Source organism: Stegodyphus dumicola, chromosome 6, assembly GCF_044657685.1.
Source record: "Stegodyphus dumicola isolate Sdum_Otavi_A_Nest chromosome 6, ASM4465768v1".
NCBI classification, from domain to species: domain Eukaryota; kingdom Metazoa; phylum Arthropoda; class Arachnida; order Araneae; family Eresidae; genus Stegodyphus; species Stegodyphus dumicola.
This window is the reverse complement of record NC_140773.1, coordinates 40,277,684-40,303,369: the sequence shown is the minus strand read 5'-3', so window position 1 is coordinate 40,303,369 and position 25,686 is coordinate 40,277,684. Positions and strand designations below refer to the sequence as shown.

The window sequence follows — 25,686 nt, the reverse complement described above, 5'->3', positions numbered from 1 at the left end:
TTATTAGCAATGAATTAGTTTAAAGTAATTAGGATTGTAAGCTAATTTTTATTAATTTAATGTATGTGCTTATTAAGTAGTGTTTTTTAATTTAATTATATTTTAATTTAATGATCGTGATTTTGTGAGTTATATGTTTGTAGCATTTTGGAATATGTTTGAGTAGAAGTAAATGTGGATGGAAAGAATTTAAATATTTGACACTAAGTATTTGGAACCATTTTTAATGTTTGCGTTATAAATTTGCAGGTGACGTTTATAATAGATAATTTAGAGGGAAAAGTTTTTGGACATTTTATTTATTTTATACATGCAAATGTTCATTCTTGGAAAGGGTATATACTTTTTCACGATCAGGTAATTTCATATATGTCCTTTTTACCAAATTTAAAGATTCACAAAATTTTCCTGCATTTTCGTGCAAATTTTTCTAATTTATGAGAAAAAAGCAGTGTACATAGAGAAAGTCAAGAGTGTACGCAATGCCATTTTTATCCAATTCTGGGATGTTTTTTTAAGTAAAAATAAGTCGACATGTACATGGCTACTGTGTATGTGCGATTCTGAAAAACGCGGCAAGGAGTTTGCGATTCTGCACTTTTTCCCAATTTTGCAGTTAATATTTGTCATGATTAAGCAGTTTTTTTCCATAAAATTTCTAATATAAGTGTAATTCGGCTAGCAGATTGTTGGGAAAAGTGTTGAGTAAATAAAAAGAAAAGAAACGTCTTTACTTCGCGAAGACAAAATGGCGCCGAAAAAAAAAAGTAGAAGGTTGCTGTACCAGAGTTGGTCGCCAAATTTTCGCCAAAAAAATCTCCAAATTACCATAATCCAAAGATTAACCCAATGTTTTTATAGCGGTGTTTTTATTCTATTTCATTGCTATATGAAATTAATAATTTAACCTTATTTTAGTATTTTATACTCGTATATGTATTTATTTACATTTGCCTGCAATCTTAAAAAACAGCGTTTTCAACAAAATATTAATCCATTATTTTTAATGATATTTCGTTTTTTAAAGTTTTGAATACTTTACTATGTGCAAAATACCTTAAAACAGCATTTTTCAAAATGCCTGACAATTGTAAAAACCGCGCCAACATTTGCGCCAAAGTAAATCACCAAAAATCCGTGCAACTGTCTACCAAAGTAGCACCCAGTATTTTATGTTTTATTTGGAATTAGATTATAAAATAATTGAATAATTCCAAAATATATAAATGTTATTCTTAGAAAAGTAGTTATCTAAACTTGCTGAAAAATTGATGTTTTGTCTTTAAGAGAAATGTTTTTCAGCATTTATTAATGTAAATCGTTAACTCACTTTAAGTATTAAAAAACAGGTGTTTCCATGAATATTTTTTAAGGCAATAGCAGTTATGTATTAGTTGAACAAATTTAAGTTTTACTTCATAGATTATTGATGGGAGAATGTCAGGATGAAGTCATTTTCTGAAATGCATAAAAACCTGTTTACTAAAGTTTGAAGGTTCTGACAATTGAATTAATTAAATATTACTTTTATTTTTTAGTGTCATCTAGCATCACTTAAAATTTTAAGTCTGCAGTATATTTGTATTTGGAAATAATCCAATCAAATGCTATATGCTAATTTTAAATTTATATTTTTAATGATATATATATATTTCAGGCACTAACTGTTGTTTCATCATTCTTGTCTCAAGGAGATTTCCAGTCCTTAGCAGGGCTTCTTACTGATGAAGTAAGTTTTGTAATTAAAACCCTATAGCTTTAATTTATTCATTTGTTATTTTAGGACTTCATTAAAGCAGCCACCTTCTTTGCTTTTGGCCACATTTAAAATTGATTTGGCAAATGTTAAAAAAGAGCATGGCAACCTTCAAAAAATAGAAAAACACAATATTAGGAACAAAATAAATAATAAATAACATTTAGTTAATGACATTTTTAGTAACATGTATTAATATTTTACATGAAATAATATTTGTTTACCTTCGGAGAAAAACATCTACAGTCAAAAGTCGTTAATTCGGACACCCATAATCCGGAATGATCTATAATCCGGACCTCAAAGCTACAAACTTTCTGCACATGCGTCGCGTTCACGCATGCGCGTAAGACCTTTACCGCTGTGAATTTGCGTGTGCGCGTGCGCAAAATACGTTTACGAATGCTTGTTTAATGTGTAACGGACGGGATAAGCTAAGCTAAAATTATCTAATTATCTATTTCAGTTAATGTTGTAGATTGCGTTGTTCCTTAATCTTCGAATTGGATCTGGATTATTATTTTTTGCAGACTGTTAGAGCAATTTTATAAAAGTAAGCTTGAACTTTCAATTATGTCAAATAGAATTTCCGATATATATTTACTAATATGTAAAGGATATACAAAGTGAAAGTATCTTTCGGAGTCCATTAAACAAAAAGTGGAATTGCTGCAAAAAATGGATAAAGGCATATCCTTTGTTTATCTAAACTTTAACGTTTGTTTATCTAAACTTTGTTTATCTTTAACACCGCAGCCACATGCAATGAATTGGAAGTTGATCTGTCAGCACTATCCTTATCTTAAGGGCAGATGTTTTTATTTTATTTGGCTTATAATTGCTTACTCAATGTAGTATTTCATCTCGATGTACTCCGTCTTTGATATGATTTAAATCAAATGCCTCGTCATTCTAATTCGCTTCCGATAGCGAAGAAAGTGACAGAGGTTATTGAAAAGAAAAAATTTCGATTGACAAATTAGTCGGTATTCTCGACACAGCAGTTATAGGACTTGAACAGCGGAACTTTGTAACTGAACAAGAAATTATGTCTGTTTATAGAATTAAAGAGAATGTATTATCACATAAAAACGAAGCAACTTAAACAACTTACATTGAAAGAAATGTTTAATAAAATAAACAAATAAATATTAAGCTTTTTTTTGTAAATTTTGATACCCTTTAGATCATAATTGTTCTTTATTTCGTAAATTACGGTTTCATATTTTTAATTTTATAATTTCTGCATGCCATTTTACCAGATTTAAACTGCTGATCTATAATCCGGAAAAATCGATAATCTGGAATCGCCGAAGTCCCGATGAGTCCGGATTAACGACTTTTGACTGTATTTACATTTGTGGAGGTCATAATTTAGCAATTGCTGCTATAAAAGAATCATATATTTTTATCTTATTGTAGATACTGTAGCCATGTAAATTCTCTTAAATATGAATCCAAGTGTTGAGGAGACATTCTTCTTTGCCTTTTGTTTTGGCATTTGGCTGCAGTTTTCCTGTAAATAATTTTATTTAATGGCCATTTTTACACATTTGCCAAGTATACAAAATTCCGTGCTCTTATAAGAAAACCAAAGCTTCTTTCTCAGCTGATCGTAAGTTAAATATGGTCAACATTTTAGAGGGAAAATTAGTAATTAAAAATATCAACAAAATCCTATCGATATCAACAAAAACCTGAATTTTGAGTTGACAGAAAGTTAAAAGTTATTAACAGTTAAAAAGGGAATAGTTGAAAATAGGCCCATATCACATGGTTAAATGTAAGTGTGAAAATCAAAAGTGGGACACATTATAAAAAAATTACTGCTTCTTTTCTAATGATTGTAAGTTAAAATGCAATACATTTTAGGGAAAAAAGAATTACTGAATGGATGATATCATGTGCCAACCAAAATAGTCTGAAAATCATTGCGTGTTAAAAATGTGGGGATTCTATTTACCAAGCTTGGCGACTAATCTTCCAGTTTTGGTGAGTGACCAAGGTGACAGCTGAAATGCTATTATTTTGATACTTATTAAATATTTTCTACAAAATATGTTATTATTTTGATACAAATTAGGGTACTTTTCCATTTTTCCGGTGCAAGCGATAAAGTCGCCACAAATGGTACAACCAATTCCAAATGGAATATCCTCCTTGGTAACCTTTTATGCCTCATTTTCAAAACAAGTCGCAGCCATTTCTTATCAGATTGATTATTTCTTTCAGTACTGGCATACAATTACATAGAATTTTTACCAGACAGTTAAGTTTAGTGCTCTAAGACCATTTGTGGTAATTAAGTCAATTAGGATGCAATCACACCTCTTACCCGAAGGCGAAAACACAGAAGAAGCAAAGTCAAGAGTTAAATTCATCATTTCAAATGAGAATGCACTAGCGAAGTAAAGCACTGTGGTTTTACATTATTTCTGAGTAAGCTATTTGTATGAATTGAAATAATTCTTGCACTTAAACTTTTATTCCAAATTAAGATTTAACTTGAAATTAATGTAGATAATTACTGAGAGAATTAGATTTTTGTAGCATAGTTTACACGAGATGAGATTACTTGGGGTCACATGGTATGAAATGGCGAATCAGAATGTTGTACCGTGAAAGCATGGTAAATTCTTAACTTAATGCCTTTTTACAAATTTATTGTCTTTTTACATAATTTTAAGTAATATTAAAATGTTTATGCCTTAAAAATAAAAATTTCATAGAACAACCATTTGTTAACATTTTTTATGTGTATAGTCAAAAGTCTTTAATCCGGACTCGATGGGACTTCGGCGATTCCGGATTATCGATTTTTCCGGATTATAGATCATCAGTTTAAATCTGGTAAGATGGCATGCAGAAATTATAAAATTAAAAATATGAAAACGTAATTTATGAAATAAAGAACAATTATGAGCTTAAGGGTATCAAAATTTACAAAAAAAAAAAAAGCTTAATATTTATTTTTTTACTTTATTAAACATTTCTTTCAACATTCGCATGCGTAAAGCATACATTACGCATAGTCGAAATTAGAAAATTGAAACCAGAAAACTATTTGATGTGTATTCGTGATATTTATGATGAATTTGATTTAAATCATATCAGAGTACATCGAGAGGAAATACTACATTTAGTAATGAATTATAAGCCGAATAAAGTAAAAAAACACCTGCCCTGAAGATAAGGATAGTGCTGACAGATCAACTTCCAGTTCATTGCACGCTGCGATGTTTCCCTCCCCTGCAGAGCAGCGTGAAATTATAAACAGATTTTGGAATGGTTAGAGAAACAAAGGATATACCTTTATCCATTTTTTTGCAGCAATTCCACTTTTTGTTTAATGGACTTCAAAACATACTTTCGCTTTGTAGATCCTTTACATATTAGTAAATATATATCGGAAATTCTATTTGACATAATCGAAAGTTCAAGCTTACATTGATAAAATTGCTCTAACAGTCTGCAAAAAACAATAAGCCGAATCCAATTCGAAGATTAAGGAACAACGCAATCTGCAACATTAACTAAATTGGATAATTTTACCTTAGCTTATACTGTCTGTTATACATTAAACGCGCATGCGTAAACGTATTATGTGCATGCACACATGCAAATTCGCAGCCGTAAAGATCTTAGCGCAGAAAGTTTGTAGCTTTGAGGTCCGGAAAATTGGTGTCCGAATTAACGACTTTTGATTGTATTATACTTTATTTTCATAATTCGAGTGGGTCACTTAAAATTATGAAATGGGTCACTTAGTGACCTGCAGGCCATAGGTTGCCGAGGTCTGCTGTATGATGTTTTTTATGTCCCTATATTATTATAATTTTTTATATTTTAGTTTTTTATATTTAAGTTATGAAATTCTCTTATTACTAGGCAATAACAGAAATCAAGAGAAACTTTGCAGCATTAAATGTTAAAGAAAGGCAGGATTTATTTGTAAAGGTTACTGATATCTTATTTGCATTTCCTTATCAAGTAGGGATTATCTTCGATGACAGTAAGTGACATTTAAATTTTTTTAAGTAATTTAAGTATAACTGGAATAGTGAGATTGAAAATTTTATGATGGTATTTTTCCAATGCTTTCCATTCAGTATTCTCTAATTATACACCTAACTCTAACTATAAGAATCACTGGCTGATCTTTGGAATATGATAACTGGTAGTTTGGCGACATTTTGGAGGCGATAAAGGTTACTACCTAGGACTTTGGTTATAATGTGAGAAGTACTCAGTTCCGATTACGCATTATTTTGTGGGAGGGAAATGAGAGATCATGAGATATGTCATGTGACATTAATGGACGAATTACAGTTCTTTACTCAGAAAAGGGGGGAAATCGGAAAAAAGTCTGGAAATTTGTATTTAGCTTTATTCTGTGTTGTGTGAAACAGTTTTGGTTAATTTTTGAATCGCATTGCTCTAACTAAAGTGAATTCAAAATGGGTATTTAGTGGGATTGAAAGGGGTAGTAATAAGTGTTTTTTTAAGGTTGTTCGAGATAGAAGTAAAGATGTTTTATTAAGTTATTTATTTTACCTGGTACCTTGCTGTGAACTATAAGTATGATTTTAAAGATCCTGAAACAGGCGCACATATGCTTGCTTTTTATTTAGCGGAGGAAATAAGAAAAGTTTATCGGCCACGTAATCAAGATTCTGAAGAAGATTAGGTAAGTTAGTATTTTTAATTATTTGAGGATATTATTTGTATGCATTGTTCTAAATGTAAGGAGTAAATAAAATAATATGGTATTATTGGAAAAATGTTATTAGCAATGATTTTTATATTTTAAGTAGTGTTTTTGAATTTAATTATATTTTAATTAAATGATAGTTATTTTGTGAATTATATGTTTGTAGGAATTTGGTATACGTTTCAGTGGAAGTAAACGTGCATGGAAATAATTTAAATATTTGACACTAAGTATTTGTAATGTTTGCGGTATGAATTCGTTGGTGATGTTTATAATATAATAGATAATTTAGAGGTGAAAGTTTTTGGATATTTTATTTATTTTATACGTGGAAATGTTCATCTTGGAAAGGGTATATACTTTTTCGCGATCAGGTAATTTCATATATGTTCTTTTTACCGTATTTAAAGATTCACAGAATTTTTTTGTATTTTCGTGCAAATTTTTGTAATTTATGAGAAAATAGCAGTGTAGATGGATAAAGTTAAGAGTGTGTGCAATGCCATTTTTGTGCAATTCTGGGATGTTTTTTTAAGTAAAAATAAGTTGACGTGTAAATGGTTTATGTGTATGTGCTATTCTGAAAAACACGCAAGGAGTTTGCGATTGTGCACTTTTTCCCAATTTTGCAGTTAATATTTGTCACGATTAAGCAGTTTTGTTACCTAAAATTTCTAGCATAAGTGTAATTCAGCTAGTAGATTGTTGGAAAAAGTGTTCAGTAAATAAAAAGAAAAGAAACATGTCTTTACTTCGTGAAGACAAAATGGTGGCGAAAAAAAAATAGAGGGTTGCTGTAGCAGAGTTGGTTGCCAAATTTTCGCCAAAAAATCGCCAAGTTACCATAATGCAAAGATCAACCGAATCACTGAGCAAAGCACTGTCACCAAGTAGGCAGCATAGAATCTTATGTAAATGTATTTTTCTGACAATCAATGCTGTAATAAGCATATTTTTGAAATTTGAGGGTCATGTTTGTGGATTCTGCTTGTTGTGATTTGTATGTGGAGTCCCCCCTTGAAATAAATCATTGTGCATCAAAAAGAAAGTTATTTTTTTGCTTAGTAATAGTGAGTGTAGGAATGCACATTCATAAAAGTTAATTTGTGCAGTTTATTGATTTTGTCGAAGTTAAAACAGATCAATATGTTCAATGAAGTCAGTGCCAAATTGTCCTACAACACTGAGAATTCTGAAATTGTCTGATTTTTTTTTACATATTTTTTTAAATTTAAAATAGATCATTGCGCATATGGCAGAAGACTGGGAAAAAAGAAAGTATTTTATTATGGGTATTTATTGCATTTTCAAATGTAATTAATTTGTTGCCCTTTTATAAATGTTTCATTATGGATATTTATTTTATGTCATTTTCATCATTTCATTATGGGTACTTCTTGCATTTGTAATTTGATTAATTTATTGCTCCTTTATGTAATTTTCTGTAAGCTGCCATTTTTTAAAATGGCTACTGTTTTTTTTTTTTTTTTTTTTTTTTTTAATATATAGATTGGCAAAAAATTGGTCACTAAGAATTGGCGAAAAGGTTTTAATGGAATACTACCATTCCTTTGTTTGTTTAAAAATATGCATCTGAATAAGCTTTCATTTAGCATGTTAAATTGGGCATTTTTGTACAAAATACCAGATTATTTGAAAATGTTTGTTGGAGAAGTAATGATTAAAAAAAGTAAAACAAAATCTAAATGTTATTTGAATTATATGATTATTTTATGTAATTAAACACAGACCAAATAATATTTAAAAATTATTTCAGAAGAATTATATTTTTTTCTTTCTGAGATTGAGATATGTACATCATTCATTTGCTGCATTCCAAACTACTAGAGTTAATGGAATTCCGTAATTATGAATAGGTTTCCCATGATGGTAAAATAATTAATTAAATAAATAATACTAGAACCGAAAATAGTGTAGAACATTGAAAATTCATGTGGCTTCTAAGATGTCAGTAGTGAAATGCAGATTGCTTTGGTAATCTTTGGGAACACTTGGATATTATTATTCAGTATTGAATAAGCTGCCATGTTCTGCTGATAAGCACTTTTAAAATTGTCAAAAAATAAGATCTATTGCTGCTTCAGTCGAGCAAAATTACAGTAGTTTAGATCTTGGTACCTTCATGTTAATAATGTAATAACCAAAATGTGTACAAATGTGCTAAAGATGGCAAACTTGTGCCATGAATTATGCTAGATTTTGTCACTCAACATGCTCTGATTCAGGCATGTTTTTTGTGAATGAAATTTTAATGGGAAAAAAATGTAATGAATTGTATGATTTAGATATCAGTTTTAAGATAATGAAGTGTCTGCCATGAAATTCTTTCAGGAAAAGAATTATAGATGGGAAAAACAGCAATAAAATTCAGGAATAAAAAATCTGATGTGTACACCACATGACTTCCTTGTATTGCAATATTAAATTATACGCATTTTTTCTTGCATTTCATTTGAACTTATTGGATTGAATTAAATCTACTTTGCCGACAGCACATAAACCGCAATACACTGACTACCAATAAGTATTTGGACACCTATGCAAATGACGATATCTGCGATCCTAAGGTACGTCACGGACTCCGCCGGTATATATCATGTAGGAAACAGCATCGGCTTTAGTCGAATGCAAGATGCCTCGCAGTTCAGAGCTGTCTGATTTCGAGAAAGGTATAATTATCGGGTATCACAAATTTGGCCAATCCTTAAAGGACATATCTAGCGATCTGAAGTACCCGAAATCGACAGTGGCCTATGTGATTAAGAAGTGGAAGCTGAGCAGTGATTGTCGGAATGTGCCCTGAGTCGGCAGACCAACGAAACTGGGAGATAGAGACCGACGAGTGCTGTCCAGAGAAATTCGGAAGTACCGCACCCAACCGATGGTCCTCATCCGCGAGGAGTTTCAACAGGCATCCGGGAGTATTGTTTCAATGAATACCATCCATAAGGAAGCACATCTGCTTGGTTTTCATGGTCGTGCTGCTGCCCATAAGCCTTTGACCACAAAGTCCAACTGCGCTGCTCGGTTAATGTGGTGTAAAGCACATCGAAATTGGACCGTAGATCAGTGGAAACGGGTTCTTTGGAGTGACGAATCAAGGTTCACCCTTTACCGTTCGGATGGCAGGGTTTGGGTCTGGCGTCTACCTGGAGAACATCTTCTTCCAGAATGCATTGTGCCAACAGTCAAGTTTGGCGGAGATGGAATTATGGTCTGGGGTTGTTTCTCCTGGTATGGGCTGGGACCCTTGGTCCCCATTCATGGTAAGCTCAACTCCGATGCCTACTGCACTATTTTGGATGATCATGTGCTTCCTACATTGTGGCAGTTTTACGGGTTGGACCCCTGTTACTTTCAGGACGACAATGCCAGTTTTCATGTTTGGACGTTAACCAAGGCTTGGTATGGTGCCAATGGAGTCCATCGAATAGACTGGCCTGTCCAGAGTCCAAACCTGAACCCTATCGAGAACCTCTGGGACGAGTTGCATCGCCGAATTCAGGGGTGCACTACCCGTGCAAAATCGGTGAAGGAACTTCTATGTCTTCTCCAAGCCGAGTGGAAGAAAATACCACTAGCTGTCATACAAAGACTTGTGGAAAGTATGCCCCGGAGGGTCCACGCTGTAATTACCTCTCGTGGAGGCTCTACCAACTATTGATTTTGAATAAAGTTAGTTTTCCTTTTCTACCACAGGTGTCCAAATACTTATTGGTAGTCAGTGTAGAATAAATGCATTCTTTAAAATTCACTTTAGTATTTGTTTACCATAGCGACACTTTGGCACTAGATTCACTTAACAGTATTAATAATTATATAACAGTTAACTTATATAATAATTATATAACGGAATCTAAGTTAACTGTTATATAATTTAATAATTATATAACAGTTAACGTATATATTTCGTTCATATTATAACTCATAATGCACAAAATTTATATCATTTAAAGAATAGAATTATCTAATTGTTGCCACATGTTCTATTCAAATACTATAATAAAGCTAGAATGATGTATAAAAGAAATTAAGCAAACAAAACAAAAAAGAAACAGTTTTTCACAGACAATTGAGTATTTCTCATTTAATTAATTCAGTTCTCACTTCACGAGAAGACAAAAATACATAAAAACTCAAAATATCTATATTAAAAATTATGAAGTAAATCTCAAACACTTATTTCCTCGAAAAAATTCCAGAAAGAATTAAGCATGATTTAATTGGCAATAATAAATGAATGTGTTATCTTTGTTGTTGCGAAGCTAAGTTTCTCTAGATTGGCAACAAATCTACTAGTCTCCTGTTTCAAATGTAAACATCAATGGACGCCATTAAAAAAGGCTTAGCGGCAATTAAACAACTTTAAAATTGCTGATAATTCTAAAAATATTGCACGCAGATTTACTAAAGGCAAAAAATCCTTAACCGGAAGATAAAAACAACATAATTCAATCATTTTTAAAGAAAAAAAGTGTGCAATTTACAAACATATAAGAGTAAAGAAACAGATCACTGAGCCGGGTAACAGAGTGGATATATATATAAATATATTTATATACATTTGGTGCGGCCGATTGCAACCAAAATACGCGGTGCACATCTACATGTTATAGCAGTCCTATATACAAAATTTCAACGTTCTGAGGTTACTCGTTTTTGAGTTATGCGAGATACGTACGTACGTACATATGTTCGTGCAGACGTCACGAAAAATTCTCTTCAGAATTAATTTTAAAGCAGTTTTATAATTTTTTTGAAGGAAAAGAGTATTTTATTCTGTCCTTATGTACAGATATCACGCAAAAACATCGTTAAATTGCATTCGATAGCAGTCAAAGTGGATATTTTCGTTGAAATATGCTGCCTGAAACTTTTCGCGATTACAATACTTCCTTTTTACTTCGTACAAGGAAGTAAAAATGCTAAAAGTTAAGAAATAATGATAACTAAATTCACTTTTGTTAAAGATTGCATTATTTTATTCCTATAATTGATATTTTGTTGCTACTACAAAACACAATGTAAAAATAAATTTTTGTTTTAAAGGCAGAGCCCAGAGAACAGGAAATTGTCTGCTGACTATATTGGCATTTTCTTTTTTTTTTTTTTTTTTTAATCAAGTTTCACAAAATGATACCAAATATCGCTCGAGGTTTTCGTATTCGTTAGGGTCCACATTTTTATTTTGCAACCTTGAAAAAATGCATTAGATGAAAAAATTTATGTTTATAAATGCATATTGATTCTAAAGAAGATTAAAGAGAAATCCACAGCTCTTGAATACAAGATGTTAGTAAAAGAAGTAAATAAAAAAAATATATAATTTATTACATAAATATTACAGTAATAATGTTTAAAAAGGTAATACCTAATATACATAACTATACTATGACACAGTATTCAAAGAAACAAAACTCAAAGAAACAGCTCCGAGGCAGCAAAAAGAGCAAATAATCAAGACTTTGCAGGAACCAGATTTGGAAGAGCGATTAATGAAGATTGCTGGAAACTGATACGTAGCTAGAGCAGGAGCGATAATAGTGTGTATAATCATGACTACAGAGGATCGAGATCTGCAACTAATATTGGAGCACTGATAGCTGGGAACCTGAAGAACTAGTTCATCTATGTACTTTAAGCAGGTCCTCGCGCTGCCATATGGAGGGGGGGACTCCATCCATTTGCAAACAGGGCTGATCAGTTTTGCTGAGATGTGTCAGTTTATTTAATTTTTTTGTTTTTTAAATACTAGATGGAACACAAGGAAGCCGATATATACATACATAATACACATACACACATAAACAATAGGTCAGAGACGTTTTCTGTAAATAATAAAGGAAAGTCTGCTAGTGTTTACATTAAGAGAATCAAATTTTTGGCGTTAAAGAATTGCCATTCCATTTTCTCTGGAGTGCTGATCAGTCGTTCAGTTAAGTGAATCACTGATCAATCATTCAGTAAAGTAAATCAGTTCTTTGAATCGATTCTGAAGGGTATCTTCCATCTCTAAAAAGATTTATCTCTTATAAAAGACTTTATTTAAAATAACCACAATTATACTTTTGAGCATCTTTAATAAATCATTAAGGTTTCCATTATTATTTCGGGCTTCATTTTTATGCCTACATTTCTGTTGGCTGTGATTTGGTATTAACTGTATTTGGTGTTTTATATTTTTTTATGTTTTTAAATTTTTAATAAAGATATTGAGGTTTTATTTATTTTTGCTTTGTCCCAAAGTGAGAACTGAATTAATTGAATGAGAAATACATCTGTAATGATATTCAAGGAAATAAGTTAAAATGAAATGCAGGGAAAAAATGCTTATATTTTAATATTCTGTACAAGGAAGTTAAGGGGTGTACATATCAAATTTTTTTAATTGTAACCAAGGTCAGCAGGAAACAAGAATGGAAAGGTTGCATGCACAATGCAGTGAACACTCTTCCTTTCCAAATTTTGCATCTTATGTTACATTATCCCATTTTTACACTTTAGCTCTTTTCATATTTCCAGAACTGTTATTTAATTAAACATTATTTGTACGCTTACATTATTTATTTACTTTTTAAAAATTTTCATCTGATTTTTATAATTGTATATCAGCTGTACTTGATTGCTAACTACATGCATTTCATGTAGGTTTAAAGGGATATGTATTTGTTTATTAGTCTGCTGATATGTGCAAGAAATCAAAGGTTGATCTTTACATTATGGTAACTTGGCATTTTTTTGGCAAAAATTTGGCGACCAACTCTCCTACAGCAACCCTCTATTTTTTTTTCCCGCCGCCATTTTGTCTTCACGAAGTAAAGACATGTTTCTTTTCTTTTTATCTACTGAACACTTCTTCCAACAATCTACTAGCCGAATTACACTTATGCTAGAAATTTTATCTAACAAAACTGCTTAATCATGACAAATATGCACTGCAAAATTGGGAAAAAGTGCACAATACCATACTCCTTACGCATTTTTCAAAATAACACATACACATAAACCATGTACACGCCGACTTATTTTTACTTAAAAAAAATCCCAGAATTGCACAAAAATGGCATCGCGCACACTCTTCACTATATCCATGTACACTGCTTTTTTCTCATAAATTAGAAAAATTTCACGAAAATACATGACAATTTTCTCAATCTTTAAACCCGGTAAAAAGAACATATATGAAATTACCTGATCGCGAAAAAGTATTTACCCTTTCCAAATATGAACATTTCCACATATAAAATAAATAAAATATCCAAAAACCTCTAAATCATCTATTACATTATACACGTCACCAACAAATTCATACCGCAAGCATTACAAATACTTAGTATCAAAAATTTAAATTATTTCCATGCACGTTTACTTCAACTTAAACGTGTACCAAATTCCTACAAACATAAAATTCACAAAATAACTATCATTTAATTAAAATATCACTAAACCATGTACACGTCGACTTATTTTTACTTAAAAAAACATCCCAGAATTGCACAAAAATAGCATTGCGCACACTCTTCACTATATCCATGTACACTGCTTTTTTCTCATAAATTAGAAAAATTTCACGAAAATACATGACAATTTTCTCAATCTTTAAACCCGGTAAAAAGAACATATATGAAATTACTTGATCGCGAAAAAGTAATGAACATTTCCACATATAAAATAAATAAAATATCCAAAAACTTTTACCTCTAAATCATCTATTACATTATACACATCACCAACGAATTCATACCGCAACCATTACAAATACTTATTGTCAGATATTTAAATTATTTCCATGCACGTTTACTTCAACTAAAACGTATACCAAATTCCTACAAACATAAAATTCACAAAATAACTATTATTTAATTAAAATATAATTAAATTCAAAAACACTACTTAAAATATACAACATATAGCACATACATTAAATTAATACATACATAAATACCCATTTCGAATTCACTTTAGTTACGGCTATGGGATCCAAAAATTCACGAACACTGTTTCACACAACACAGAATAAAGCCAAATACAAAATTTCCCGATTTTTTCCCGATTTCCCCCCTTTTCCGATTAAAGAACCGTAATTCGTCCATTAATATCACATGACATATCCCATGATCTCTCATTTCCCTCACACAAAATAATGCGTAATCGGAACTGAGTACTGCTCACATTATTACCAAAGTGCCAGGTAGTAACCTTTATCGCCTCTAAAATGTCGCCAAACTACCAGTTACCATATTGTAAAGATCAACCAAATCAAAAATTACCCCCTTAAAGCTATTAAAAAATAAACAACATAAAAAAACTGCTTAAAATGTAAAATTGTATCTAAAACTAAAAAAAACTCATTGGCGTAACAGCCCTAATGGACCAAGACCTGCAGTGCCCGAAATCTACTTTCTTGATTGTGGGTCCTGGGGTGCATAAGCATATACCCTGAACAAGTGTGTCAAGATTGTATCTAGTATACTGAAATACTTTACATAAAAAAATCTCTGCTTCATCATTAGGGAAAAAAGTCTGATATGGATACCACATGACTTCCTTGTACAGCCTATTAAATTATACACATTTTTGATGCACTTCTTTTAAACTTATTTCCTTGAATTATTGAAACTTAATTAACAGATTTGTCAAGACAAGTTGGAAATGACATCAAAAAGTGCAAACTTTGAAATTAAATAGCTTGGTCAATTTTTGTTGTACAGGGTACAAACTTCATCCAAATTTATTTTTTCACAACAAGTATAAAACTTTCCCAGATATAAGTATAGGAAACCAGAGAACACATTAAAAGTTAGATTTTGTTATTTGTCAAAAACTAATTTTTTAAAAATTTTATATTCAACATTCTCCTGCATTCAATGTGTTTTTGTCTGCACAGGTAGATATATTGAAAATTTGTAATTCCAATAAAAGTTCCCCCCATCTATCCATTATTGTCATGGGTCCCTTATAATGCTGTTCTTTGCAGATGTTTTATGCTGGCAATTTTTGTCATACATGTTTTGTTCCAGCACCATTTATACTTTTTCAATATGCTGATCAATTTCAGCCATAAAAAAGTGGGTGTGGCCATTCGAAAATTTTTAAATGTTTTCACTTTAACCGTAACAATGAGCACTGTATTGTTTTAAATCATCACAATCTCGAGTGCATACCTTCAAATAACAATATTTGAATTTTTATTTCAGTTGGTTTAGCGGATAAAATTTCATATATCGAAAGTATTTTTATGACCACCATGTATGCATATACTATATAGATGTAGTATTGGAGATATTTTAAACAAAAAGATTGTAAAATTATTTTTGTGCAAAATGCTGCTGAAATATTAATTAGTTAAAGACAAAAAGAGTAAATAATTTTGAACCAACCTATTTTAGGAGACTTGAAATAAAAGAAGTAAATTTAATCATTTGACTACAAATTTGGGGGGGGGGGGAACCCTCTTTTTCTATCCAAGTGAACAAAATATGTCATAAATAAGGTAAATTTAGCATTTGAGATTTACCATAAGCACACGTATTATTCTGTAAAACTTTATTATATGAAATACATTTTACATCATATGTTACAGGGTAAAGTATTTTTTGCATAACTTAACATTACACATTGGAGAACTCATATTTGTTTTCTCTATGTTCATTTGTGTACAACGAGCACAGCGGTATCTTGATTTTCCAACTTTTGGAAGATGACCTCCAACATTCAGGAGATTCTAAATACTTTTTAACCCAGCAGTAATTTTTAAACTTTTAATGAAAGGGTTAAAATTGGTTTGAAATTTAGAATTAAAAATTATCAGTTTTTATAAATGGAAAATATAAAACTCAGTTTTAAATTAGAAAAAACAAAAGAAATACTTAAAAAAATGGAAAAGAGTATGGTAAAAATCTGATTCAACTTGTCAAGAGGAGTAGATCAGACTTCAGTTGAATCTGGTTTAAAATCATTGTGTTTCTGTTCACTCAAAATTATCTAATGAACATTTAATTTATTGCTTTTGTTCATCTTAAAATTTCTAATGCTTCCTCTACACAGTTGCTTTTCCTTTCAAATTCAATAATGAAAAAAAATAAAATAAAATTTACCCAAAAAATGCACATTAAAACAAAGTACATTTGTGTTTCCAAAGTTAAGCTATAATGTTAAAAAATATACAGTTTACTAACACAAAAATTAAAATTAAAAAAAAAAAAATACAAAATCTAGAGCTTTTTAAAAGCATGCCCTATATTACTAAAGATAATTATTAACTGAGAGCAAGTATTTTATTGAAGCAAGAATAAAAGAGAAAGTTATATGTGATAAGAAGTGCCATAAAAGAATTTGAAAAGAGGTGAGATAGAGATGATTAGGGTTACTTAGGGTTACCTTTTGGTGCTATTTGGTGATAATTAACAACAACTGCAAGTCTTAAATCTCCCAGAAGGTGAATTCACAGTTATGATTTTTCTATCAGTCAAAATAGGAAAGCATTTGAGCAGTGCAAGCAAGAAAAAGAAATGAAGGATAAATTGTTAGCAAAGAATAAATTTTTCATACCATAGGATTATTAAGACAATTTAGAATAGAGTGAGCTCTCGGTTAATAAAAGCTAAGTCAAGAAATCAGTGTTGTATACTAAATATGTAAATACACTATAAAACCCTTTAAATACATCCTTTTTTATCCTTCTCTTATTTGAGCTATCAGATAAGAAATTCGTTACTTTAAAAGAATTCATAGGGTGTAGACCACTCCAGGTTCTTTTGGTTGATTATTAATGAAATTGAATTCTATGCATACTTTTTTAATTCTGACAATTTTCTAATTGTATTTGCAGTAACATTTTAGAGAGGTTAGTATTCCAATTAATAAATTTACTTGTTAAAAAATTGAATTCTCTTCTTTAATCGAAAAGCTTTACTTTTTTTAGGTTACAAATGCTTAGATCAAGGTAATTTACAACTAGCTGATTTTTTACTTGTTTCATTAAGCTTCAAACAGAGGTGGATGTTGTTTTTTCAATAAGATTATTATTGCTGAAGGCAATTATATCATGTATATGTCTGTAGGTGTGACCAAATTTATTGTAATAATTTGTTATAAGGTTTTGAAGAAATTTGTACTCTTTAAAAAATAAGTATAGGCTACATAAGCGGGTCGAGTAGGAACTTCCCATTGGAATTCTATTTGTTTGAAGGAAAAGAGTGTTTCCATGCTTTATATAGTTCTTAAATAGTGAGAAATAGAGATATTCTTTCAAATTTGAAAGTCTAGTATTTCAAGCATTTCAGGAAATATTTTTGGAAGTTCTAGGAAGTTTCATATATTTCTTCTAGTGGAAGAGATGTGTAGAGATTTTCAAAGTCATAGCAGTTGATATAGCAAACATTAAGATTTTTAATGTTTCTATTTGCAGATATTGTACATAATCCAACAGTAGTGTTTTTCAGCATTAGCTTTATCAAAAATTACATTACATATTGATATAAGTAGGGTTGTAAAAATATTGCCAAAATTCTTCTTGTAGTTTATAGTACTATTTCCGGTAAACCTAAACTTGATAGGATTTTTATGAAATTTTGCTAGAGTATATAAGTTGGCAAATCTATTGTTTGCAGTAAAAAGAGGGGACTTCAGTTTTTTTTTTTTTTTTTTTTTTTGTGTGTGTGTGTGTGAAAAGCATTAAGTTTGTTGATTGTCAATCTTTCTTTATTTTAGGTAATACAATATATTGTTGTATTATGAAGCTCTTTGTCAATAAGAGAAAGATATAATTTTATTCATGCTGTACTGAGATTGTTGTTTGCCTTTTCTATTTTTGTAATTGTAAACTGTTTTTTCAATTGTGTACTCTTCTGATAAAAATCTTTTCAATTTTTTATTCCTTTAAAGCATTGAACTTTATTAATTTTGCTTTTATCCGATATTTCCTTTTTCCATCCTTTAAAAATATGAGTTGGCAAACTTAGTAGAGAACTTACTTTCATAATGAAATTGTCAACATCCGTTGAAATACTTTTGAAACAAATGAATATAGGAATGTATTTTACTGGCCTAAATTTTTATACCTTTTCTCATGAGTTGCTTTAATTCTTTCTCCTGTCTGTCTAGATTTCTTGTAATAATATGTTTATATTGCTCACCTACATATGGAAGAAATTTCTATTCATTGCAATATCAAGTTGCTGAAAAATCTTCTTCGTGGTGGTTGGTAACGTAACTGCTAAGTTTTTTTGTTGTGCATATAGCAGACTATTATTTTAAGATTCTATTGCTGGAAATTGTTGTTAAGCTTATTTAAAAATCTTATGCAAAGTTTTCTAAAAAATTATTTAATAATAATTTATTTTTCTTAAAATCTTTCTGTAATCCTAAAACGTTCAATTCATATTAAGTCAAATGTAAGTGCCTATAAATTTATTACTGTTATAAAAATTCTCCGAAACTTTGTTTAGCGGTAACTAAATTTTGCTGAAAAGAACAGGATAAGAATAACATTCTTGCCAAAAGTTGTATTATGCACCAAATAAGGTTTTAATCTGTAATTTTAAATTATTGACTTTAAGCAATGAATCTGTAGTTTTAAATTTTAAAATACTTGAAAATTGCATAGTTTACAAAAAAATTATCTAAACACTAACTGAGTCTTAATATGAGTAACAGTACAACCAAGTTTCAATTTCTTTTAATTAAAAATTACATTTGAGCCACATGTAAATATACTTCTGTAATAATATACTAAATATTAGATGTCCAAAATTTCACTATGTACTTACATATTCAATTTTATTTTAATCAGGTAGTCAACGCAGATTTGCTGAAATTACTGTAGTTTACCACTGCATGAATGATTTTGAAGAACTCAAGTCTCAAGGTAAAGCTTTGACAGAAGATGCTAAGGAAGATATTAAAATATGTAATTACCGGTAAGTAAAAACGTTTTTCACGTAGATACATTTTTTTACATTCTATTCCATAATAGTGTATAAACTAAAATATTTTTTTATTTTGTATAATAATATTGCATTTAAATACTGCAAATTACTGCATACTATCATATTACTGTTAGGATTTGTAAAGTTCTCTTAAATAAACAAACCAAATGCAGAGGATAACATGATCCTTCATTCAGTGCAGTTTCATGGAATAATTATTTTTTGCAGTGTAAGATTATCAGCTAAAAATAGCTTACAGAGCAGCAAGATAATCCTAAAAATTCCCCTTAATGTGGAGGGAAGGGCATTTATTGCCAAATCAATCCTAAAATGCTGGGGCACTGCAACGAAATTCTACAAGTTGTAAACATATAATACTGCAAAAGTTATCATGGAGCAGGGCCTAAAAATCTAGGAATATTTAAACTAAATAGCTTATGAATCTAAGAAGACTAATTCATGATTTCTTCCTTCCTTCCTCGATGGCCTGACAGCCCAGGGTGAGCCCTGGCCTTCTCAAGAAGCTTTTTCGAGACAAATCTTCTCCTTCCTAGTGTTTTCCAGTTTTGTATTTTTAAAACCAGTAGGACATTTTCTAGGCAGTCTAACCATCTTAGATTTGGTCTGCCCTTTTTCTGTGTGCCTTTTGGTCTGGTATTAAACTTTTTTGCTGCACAGTCTTCATCCATAACATGCCCTGCCAATTTTATTCTTTCGCATTTAATGAAATAAATGATGTCAGGTTCATTATATGATCGATATAGCTCCAAATTTGATCTTCTAAGCCACACACCATCTTTTTGTATTTCTCCAAAAATATTTCTTAAAAACCTTCCTTTCAAAAATGCCCAACATGTCCTCATTCGTGTGCATCATGGTCCAAGTTTCACAGGCATATGTCAAAATTGGTTTTATAAGACTCTTATACAGTAAAACCTCTGTTTTCTTTGAATTACACTTGATTTCACATATTTTTATATTCCATTCAAGCATCTATTGGCTGCAGTAATTCTCTTTTATATTTCTATAATAATATTGTTCCTCTTGTTAATTTCAGAGCCTACAGTTTCAAATTTATGTTCTCCAATTTGTGAGTGTCTTTGAAGTCTGTTTTAGTGCATGGCATATATTTTATTTTCATTAATTCTGAGACCCAGCTTGAGAACCTCCTTCTCTAGAGCCATAAAAGCCCGTTTTAGTGCTGTTGATGTTCTAACAATAATGTCAATGTCATCAGCAAAAGCCAATAACTGTACCAGTTTATTAAAGATGTTTTCTCTTGTTGATGTTTGAATCTCTTATTATTTTTTCTAATGCTAGATTGAAGAGAAGGCATGCCAACGCATCACCTCGTTGAACACCATTTTTAATTTCAATTTCAGTTGGCTTTGGTAGTTCATTCTGCATTTATACTATGATTTTAGTTTCATCTAGTGATTAGCTTCAATAATTTTTTATGTATTTTAAACTCCCTTAAGGCTGCGATGAGAGCTTTCCTATTAATACCATCATAGACAGGTTTGTGGTACAGCTATTATTTCTTTGTTCTGTCCTGTAATTCAGCACATCACAATTAAGTTCTGGAAACTTATTTTCTTCAGTATCAAATAAGTTCAACAGCAAACTATGTTTTGGTTAACAAACAACATTAATGTAAATAAATTTTAAAACTTCTAATTTAAATTTTGCCATGTAGCTACAGTTATTTTCTTTCACCACACTTCTGAAAATTCACTTAAAAGAATTTTTAAAGTATAAACATCATTAGCTTCATTCATACCAGTAGAATGAGGCTGAAACCATAGTCAATTAGGGAAAGTAAAGTTGTAGATGTGGGAATGTACAGCTGATTCAACGAAATCATTGACCGGATGCCAGTCCATGTTTGCTTCTGTGTGGTTGACCATATCTCCTACCAAGTTGGCATAAATTTCAGCAGTTAGAATATTTACATAAAATCATTTTCCATGTTGTAGCAAGGTCTGGCTACTTGAGCAATCAGTTTGGCTAATTCCACTTTTACCTCGGAAAACCCTCGTGAGAATGCTGCATTTTTTTAACATGTTACTAATACTAGTAAGTAGAAAGAAGAAGGTTTGACGTGACTATCACAAGTAGTTAGTGGGGGTAGTTAATGAGATAAAAGCAACCACTACATGGACAAATTGGTTTTAAAATTTATGGGAATTTTCTTTCTGAATGCCTGGAGAAAGGGAAAAATTACATGAATATTTAAACAATTTCCAGCACTTAGTGATAAAGCTAGGAAGAAAATAACAGGAATGATATCCAAAGCAGCATTTCTCATCAAATTTATAATTGACTGTTTTGCTTTGGATGGTAATTGTGAATTTTGTTAGAAAAGCTATGAGATTCATTGTTTTAAACTAACCAAAACATATTAAATATTTTACTGGCTAGAAATCTTTTAATATATAATTTATCCATATATGGTAGATAACTCTTGAATATTATTTTTCTTTCAGGTTTATTAGAGAATACACAAAAGGTGTACAGAGTGACTGGATAATAAACAGACTTGGGCATTTTAAGCTGCGACATTTTGAGAACTGATTTTATTGCTAAACAGTGTATATGAATAGAATACTTTGCGACATTAGTAAATTATTTGTGTGTATTAAGTAAAAATTTTACATTAAAGATTTCTGTGCTCTGTACAAATGTATCTTTTTTTACTTATATTTTTATGTAATATATTATAGAAATTATCAGAATATTTTTTTTTTTTTTTCTTTTTCTCAATTGTGGGCACTTGCCTATTACGGCATTGACCTCCTAAGGGCAGAAGTAGTGGTCATTTTATTGTGAAGGCACCCGAGAGGTGGCCACTGTTACCTCATATGAAGGGGCAGACAATTTTACATCCATGCTTTTCAGGATTCGAACCCAGTCCCTTCGGTTTCGCAGTCAGGCTCTTCTAACCACTATACCATCTGGGCAGCAATTATCAGAATGGGATATAAGAATAATGTAATTTTCTGTCCTGCCATAAATGATATTTAGAAACATAAAGCTTTGAATACTCAAATTGAATGTATCATCATATACTGAAAATTAATCTTTTTAGCAGCATAATATTCTGTTTCAGTTATGAAAAACCATGGGAGCTGAGGATTCCAAGCAGTATAATTTGGGATTTTACGATAGCCAGTGTTAAAAAAATTAATAGAAATAACATATACTTCCAGTAATACTTTGTTTAACAGGTGTTAGGCATTTAATTTTTTCAATATTTATTAAAGTATTTGAATGCATTAGAATGGCCAACTTTGGTGATTTTCTGCCATTTTGTTAACTTTATTGGCTAGTACATATACTTAGCTTTAGGAAACAAGTCTGCATTTGAAAAATTATTCTAAAATTATGGAAGATTTTAATGTCAACACCTTTTAAGGCTTTATTGAGAAGCTTAAGTTATTTTACTTCCAGTGTAAAATAACAGCCAGATCAGTCACATTTTGTGGTGGTAAATGTCATTGTGCAGTGTGATCAAACATAATGACCAACATATTGAATAATGCCTAGGATCCTCCTGAAGTTGTCTAAAATGTTTTTATTTATTTATTTGTGCTTACAGTGTAAATAAATAAGTCTTAATTTATAGTTCCATGGCAGTTTTATTTTCAAGCAATTTTTCATTAAAAAAATTTCATTCCGTATACTGATACATACCAACTCTGACGGTATATGGCATAATTAAGTTTTCAGATATATGACTGTTGTGTCGAAAGAATTAAATATGACTACAAACTTGCAAGTCATTTTGATGCTTAGCTAAAATGGCATCAGGTATTTCCTTAAGTAACTTTTTGATGATTAGGCCAAGAGTTCAACAAGAACTGTTTCCATTTCTACGGTTCAGAGCTTAACAAAGTTGTGTTATATGCCAATGTGGAGAAGATGTTTATACAGATTTGAATTTACCTGGATTATAAAAATTAGCAAAGAATATTATAAAGAAGTGATCCTAGTGAGCCCTTGAGTATATTTAGATTAACAATAGTTGCATACAGATCTGCTTGTGCACCATATCTGTCTTCTAAAGTAATGAAACAACTTGGATTAGATAAGAAAGCCAGTTTCACTTTGTCATAAAAAATTGCTCTTTATGACTCTATGTGGGTGATTTAGTTTCAAGAGCAAATGGTAAAGAGGAAGTTAAGTTTTTAGTTCGGCAGTTATTAGAGATGGGCGATCCGTTCCAAAATCGATCCAAAGAACCAATTCCCTTTACTGAATGAATGATCAGCACTCTGTCAGAAATGGAACAGAAATTCTTTATTAACAATTCATCGAGAGCTGTTGGAAATTTGATTACTTTTAATGTAAACACTAGCAGTCTTCTTTTATTGTTTACTGGAAATGTCTCTGACTTATTTTTTAATGTGTGTATGTGTGTTATATATGTATATAAGTGTGCTTTTGGCTTGCTTGTGTTCCATCTAAAAACAAAGCATTAAATAAACCAACAGCCCCATTTGCAAATGTATGGAGGTTTTTTTCCCCCATCTGACAGTGCGAGAATCTGTTTAAAATACATAGATTATATAGGAGCTAGTTTCTAGGATTTCCAGCCGTCTTGTGCTCCGACAACACCAGTGTCAGATCTGGATCTTTCAGTGTCATGATTTTTTGCACTTTTTATTGCTCTTGCTCTAGCTGCAGATCTGATAAAAATCTATAGATCCTGCAGAGTCTTGATCATCTGCTCTTTTTGCTTCCTCAGAGATGTTCCTTTGAGTTTCATTTTGATTCTTTGAATACTGTGTTATAGTATAGCTACATATTAGGTATTAGGTTTTTACAATAATATTACTGTAATATTTATGTAAAATAATAAATATTTTTATTTATTTACTCATTTTACTAACGTCTTGTAACCAAGAGCTGTGAATTTCTCTTTAATCGTCTTATATTTATAAACATAAATTTTTCATCTAATGTATTATTTCAAGGTTGCAGAACAAAATGTGGGTCTTACTGAATAGAAGAACCTCAAGCGATATTTGGTATCATTTGTCAAATTAGATAAAAAAAAAAGGGGGGGGGGAAATGCTGGTATTGTTGTCAGCAGACAATTTCCTGTTCTTTGAGATATGCCTTCAATCTAAAAATTTATTTTTACGCTGTGTTTTTTTGAAATCTTTAACTAAAGTGTGTTTAGGTTTCATTATTTTTTATCTTTTACCATTTTTTTACTAAAGAATTTTATTGTTGTTTCTGTGTAGGAAGGTTTTTTTTTTTTTTTAAGGAATCTCAAAAGTACAGTTGAAAGAACTGAACGCATTCATCAAGGTCATTGTTAGTGAGCGGTGAATTCTTTAAAAGGAACTGATTCACTTCAGTGAGTGATCAGTTTGGATATGATCCCTTAAAGGAGCCATTTTGCCCTTCTTTAGCAGTTAGCTGAAATGGTGGAAAGAAGTACATTTTGAATAGTTTAGCTGTTTTGGAAAATATTCCTGAGTGTTTACAAGAACCCAGTACTTCTCTAGAAATGGCCATTGATAAAAAAAGTGAAGATGTTGGCTATTAATTGAAAACCCACCATTGATACATTTTATTTCTTGAAATCCACTACCCAGATGGTATACTGGTTAAGGGAGCTGATTACGATACTGAAGGGCTTGTAAAAAGCATGGTTGTAACTTTCATGTCCCTTCATAGAAGGTAAAGCCTGTTATATGCCTCCACAGTAAAATGACCCCCATTACCAGCCTCAGGAGTGAACAGTGTCGAAAAAAGACAAAATAGTACCCACTGTTCGGAAAGAAATAAATTCTTGAAATGCATATACAATAAGGAATTAGAAATTACCAAAAAAAAAAAAAAAAAAAATTTCCTCTTAAATGATTACCATCTACAGTAACATTGCAAAAATATTATTACAAGAATTGTGGAGTTTAGAGCTTGGCTGATGTGAAGAAGAGGAGCAAGAGGGGCATTTAAAATGCACGCTGAACTGAAAGCTCTATGGAGGGGTTGGTATTAGGGGAAGAGATCCTTGAGCTGCCCTAAGTATGTTCTCAAAATTAGGGAGCTGCACAATTAATACAGCAGAACTATTGTCCCACCCATTTGTGCTTGTACCTGTGTTATCTGCCATTAAAAGATTAATGAGAAGATAAGGAAAAGGTGGAAACTGTTTTACTTGGAATTACTCGTATTGTCAAGCGTAAAAATTAAGCGGTATGTGTTTTAGTCTGAAGCAAATAAGTATAGAAATTTGCTCTTTTTATGATGTTTCA

At 31.0% G+C, this 25,686-nt stretch overlaps 1 protein-coding gene across 1 annotated transcript in view; it reads left to right on the top strand.

The window, feature by feature from the left end:
* LOC118189945 (m-AAA protease-interacting protein 1, mitochondrial) overlaps positions 1-22,099 on the top strand; it is a 29,990-nt gene extending 7,891 nt beyond the window's left edge. Inside the window, exons 2-5 of the mRNA XM_035360669.2 lie at positions 1,658-1,729; positions 5,645-5,768; positions 19,282-19,408; positions 21,904-22,099. Coding sequence (XP_035216560.2) covers positions 1,658-1,729; positions 5,645-5,768; positions 19,282-19,408; positions 21,904-21,991 — 411 coding nt within the window. The 3' untranslated portion in view covers positions 21,992-22,099. The remainder of the gene's footprint in view (positions 1-1,657; positions 1,730-5,644; positions 5,769-19,281; positions 19,409-21,903) is intronic.
* The last annotated feature ends 3,587 nt before the right edge of the window (positions 22,100-25,686 follow it).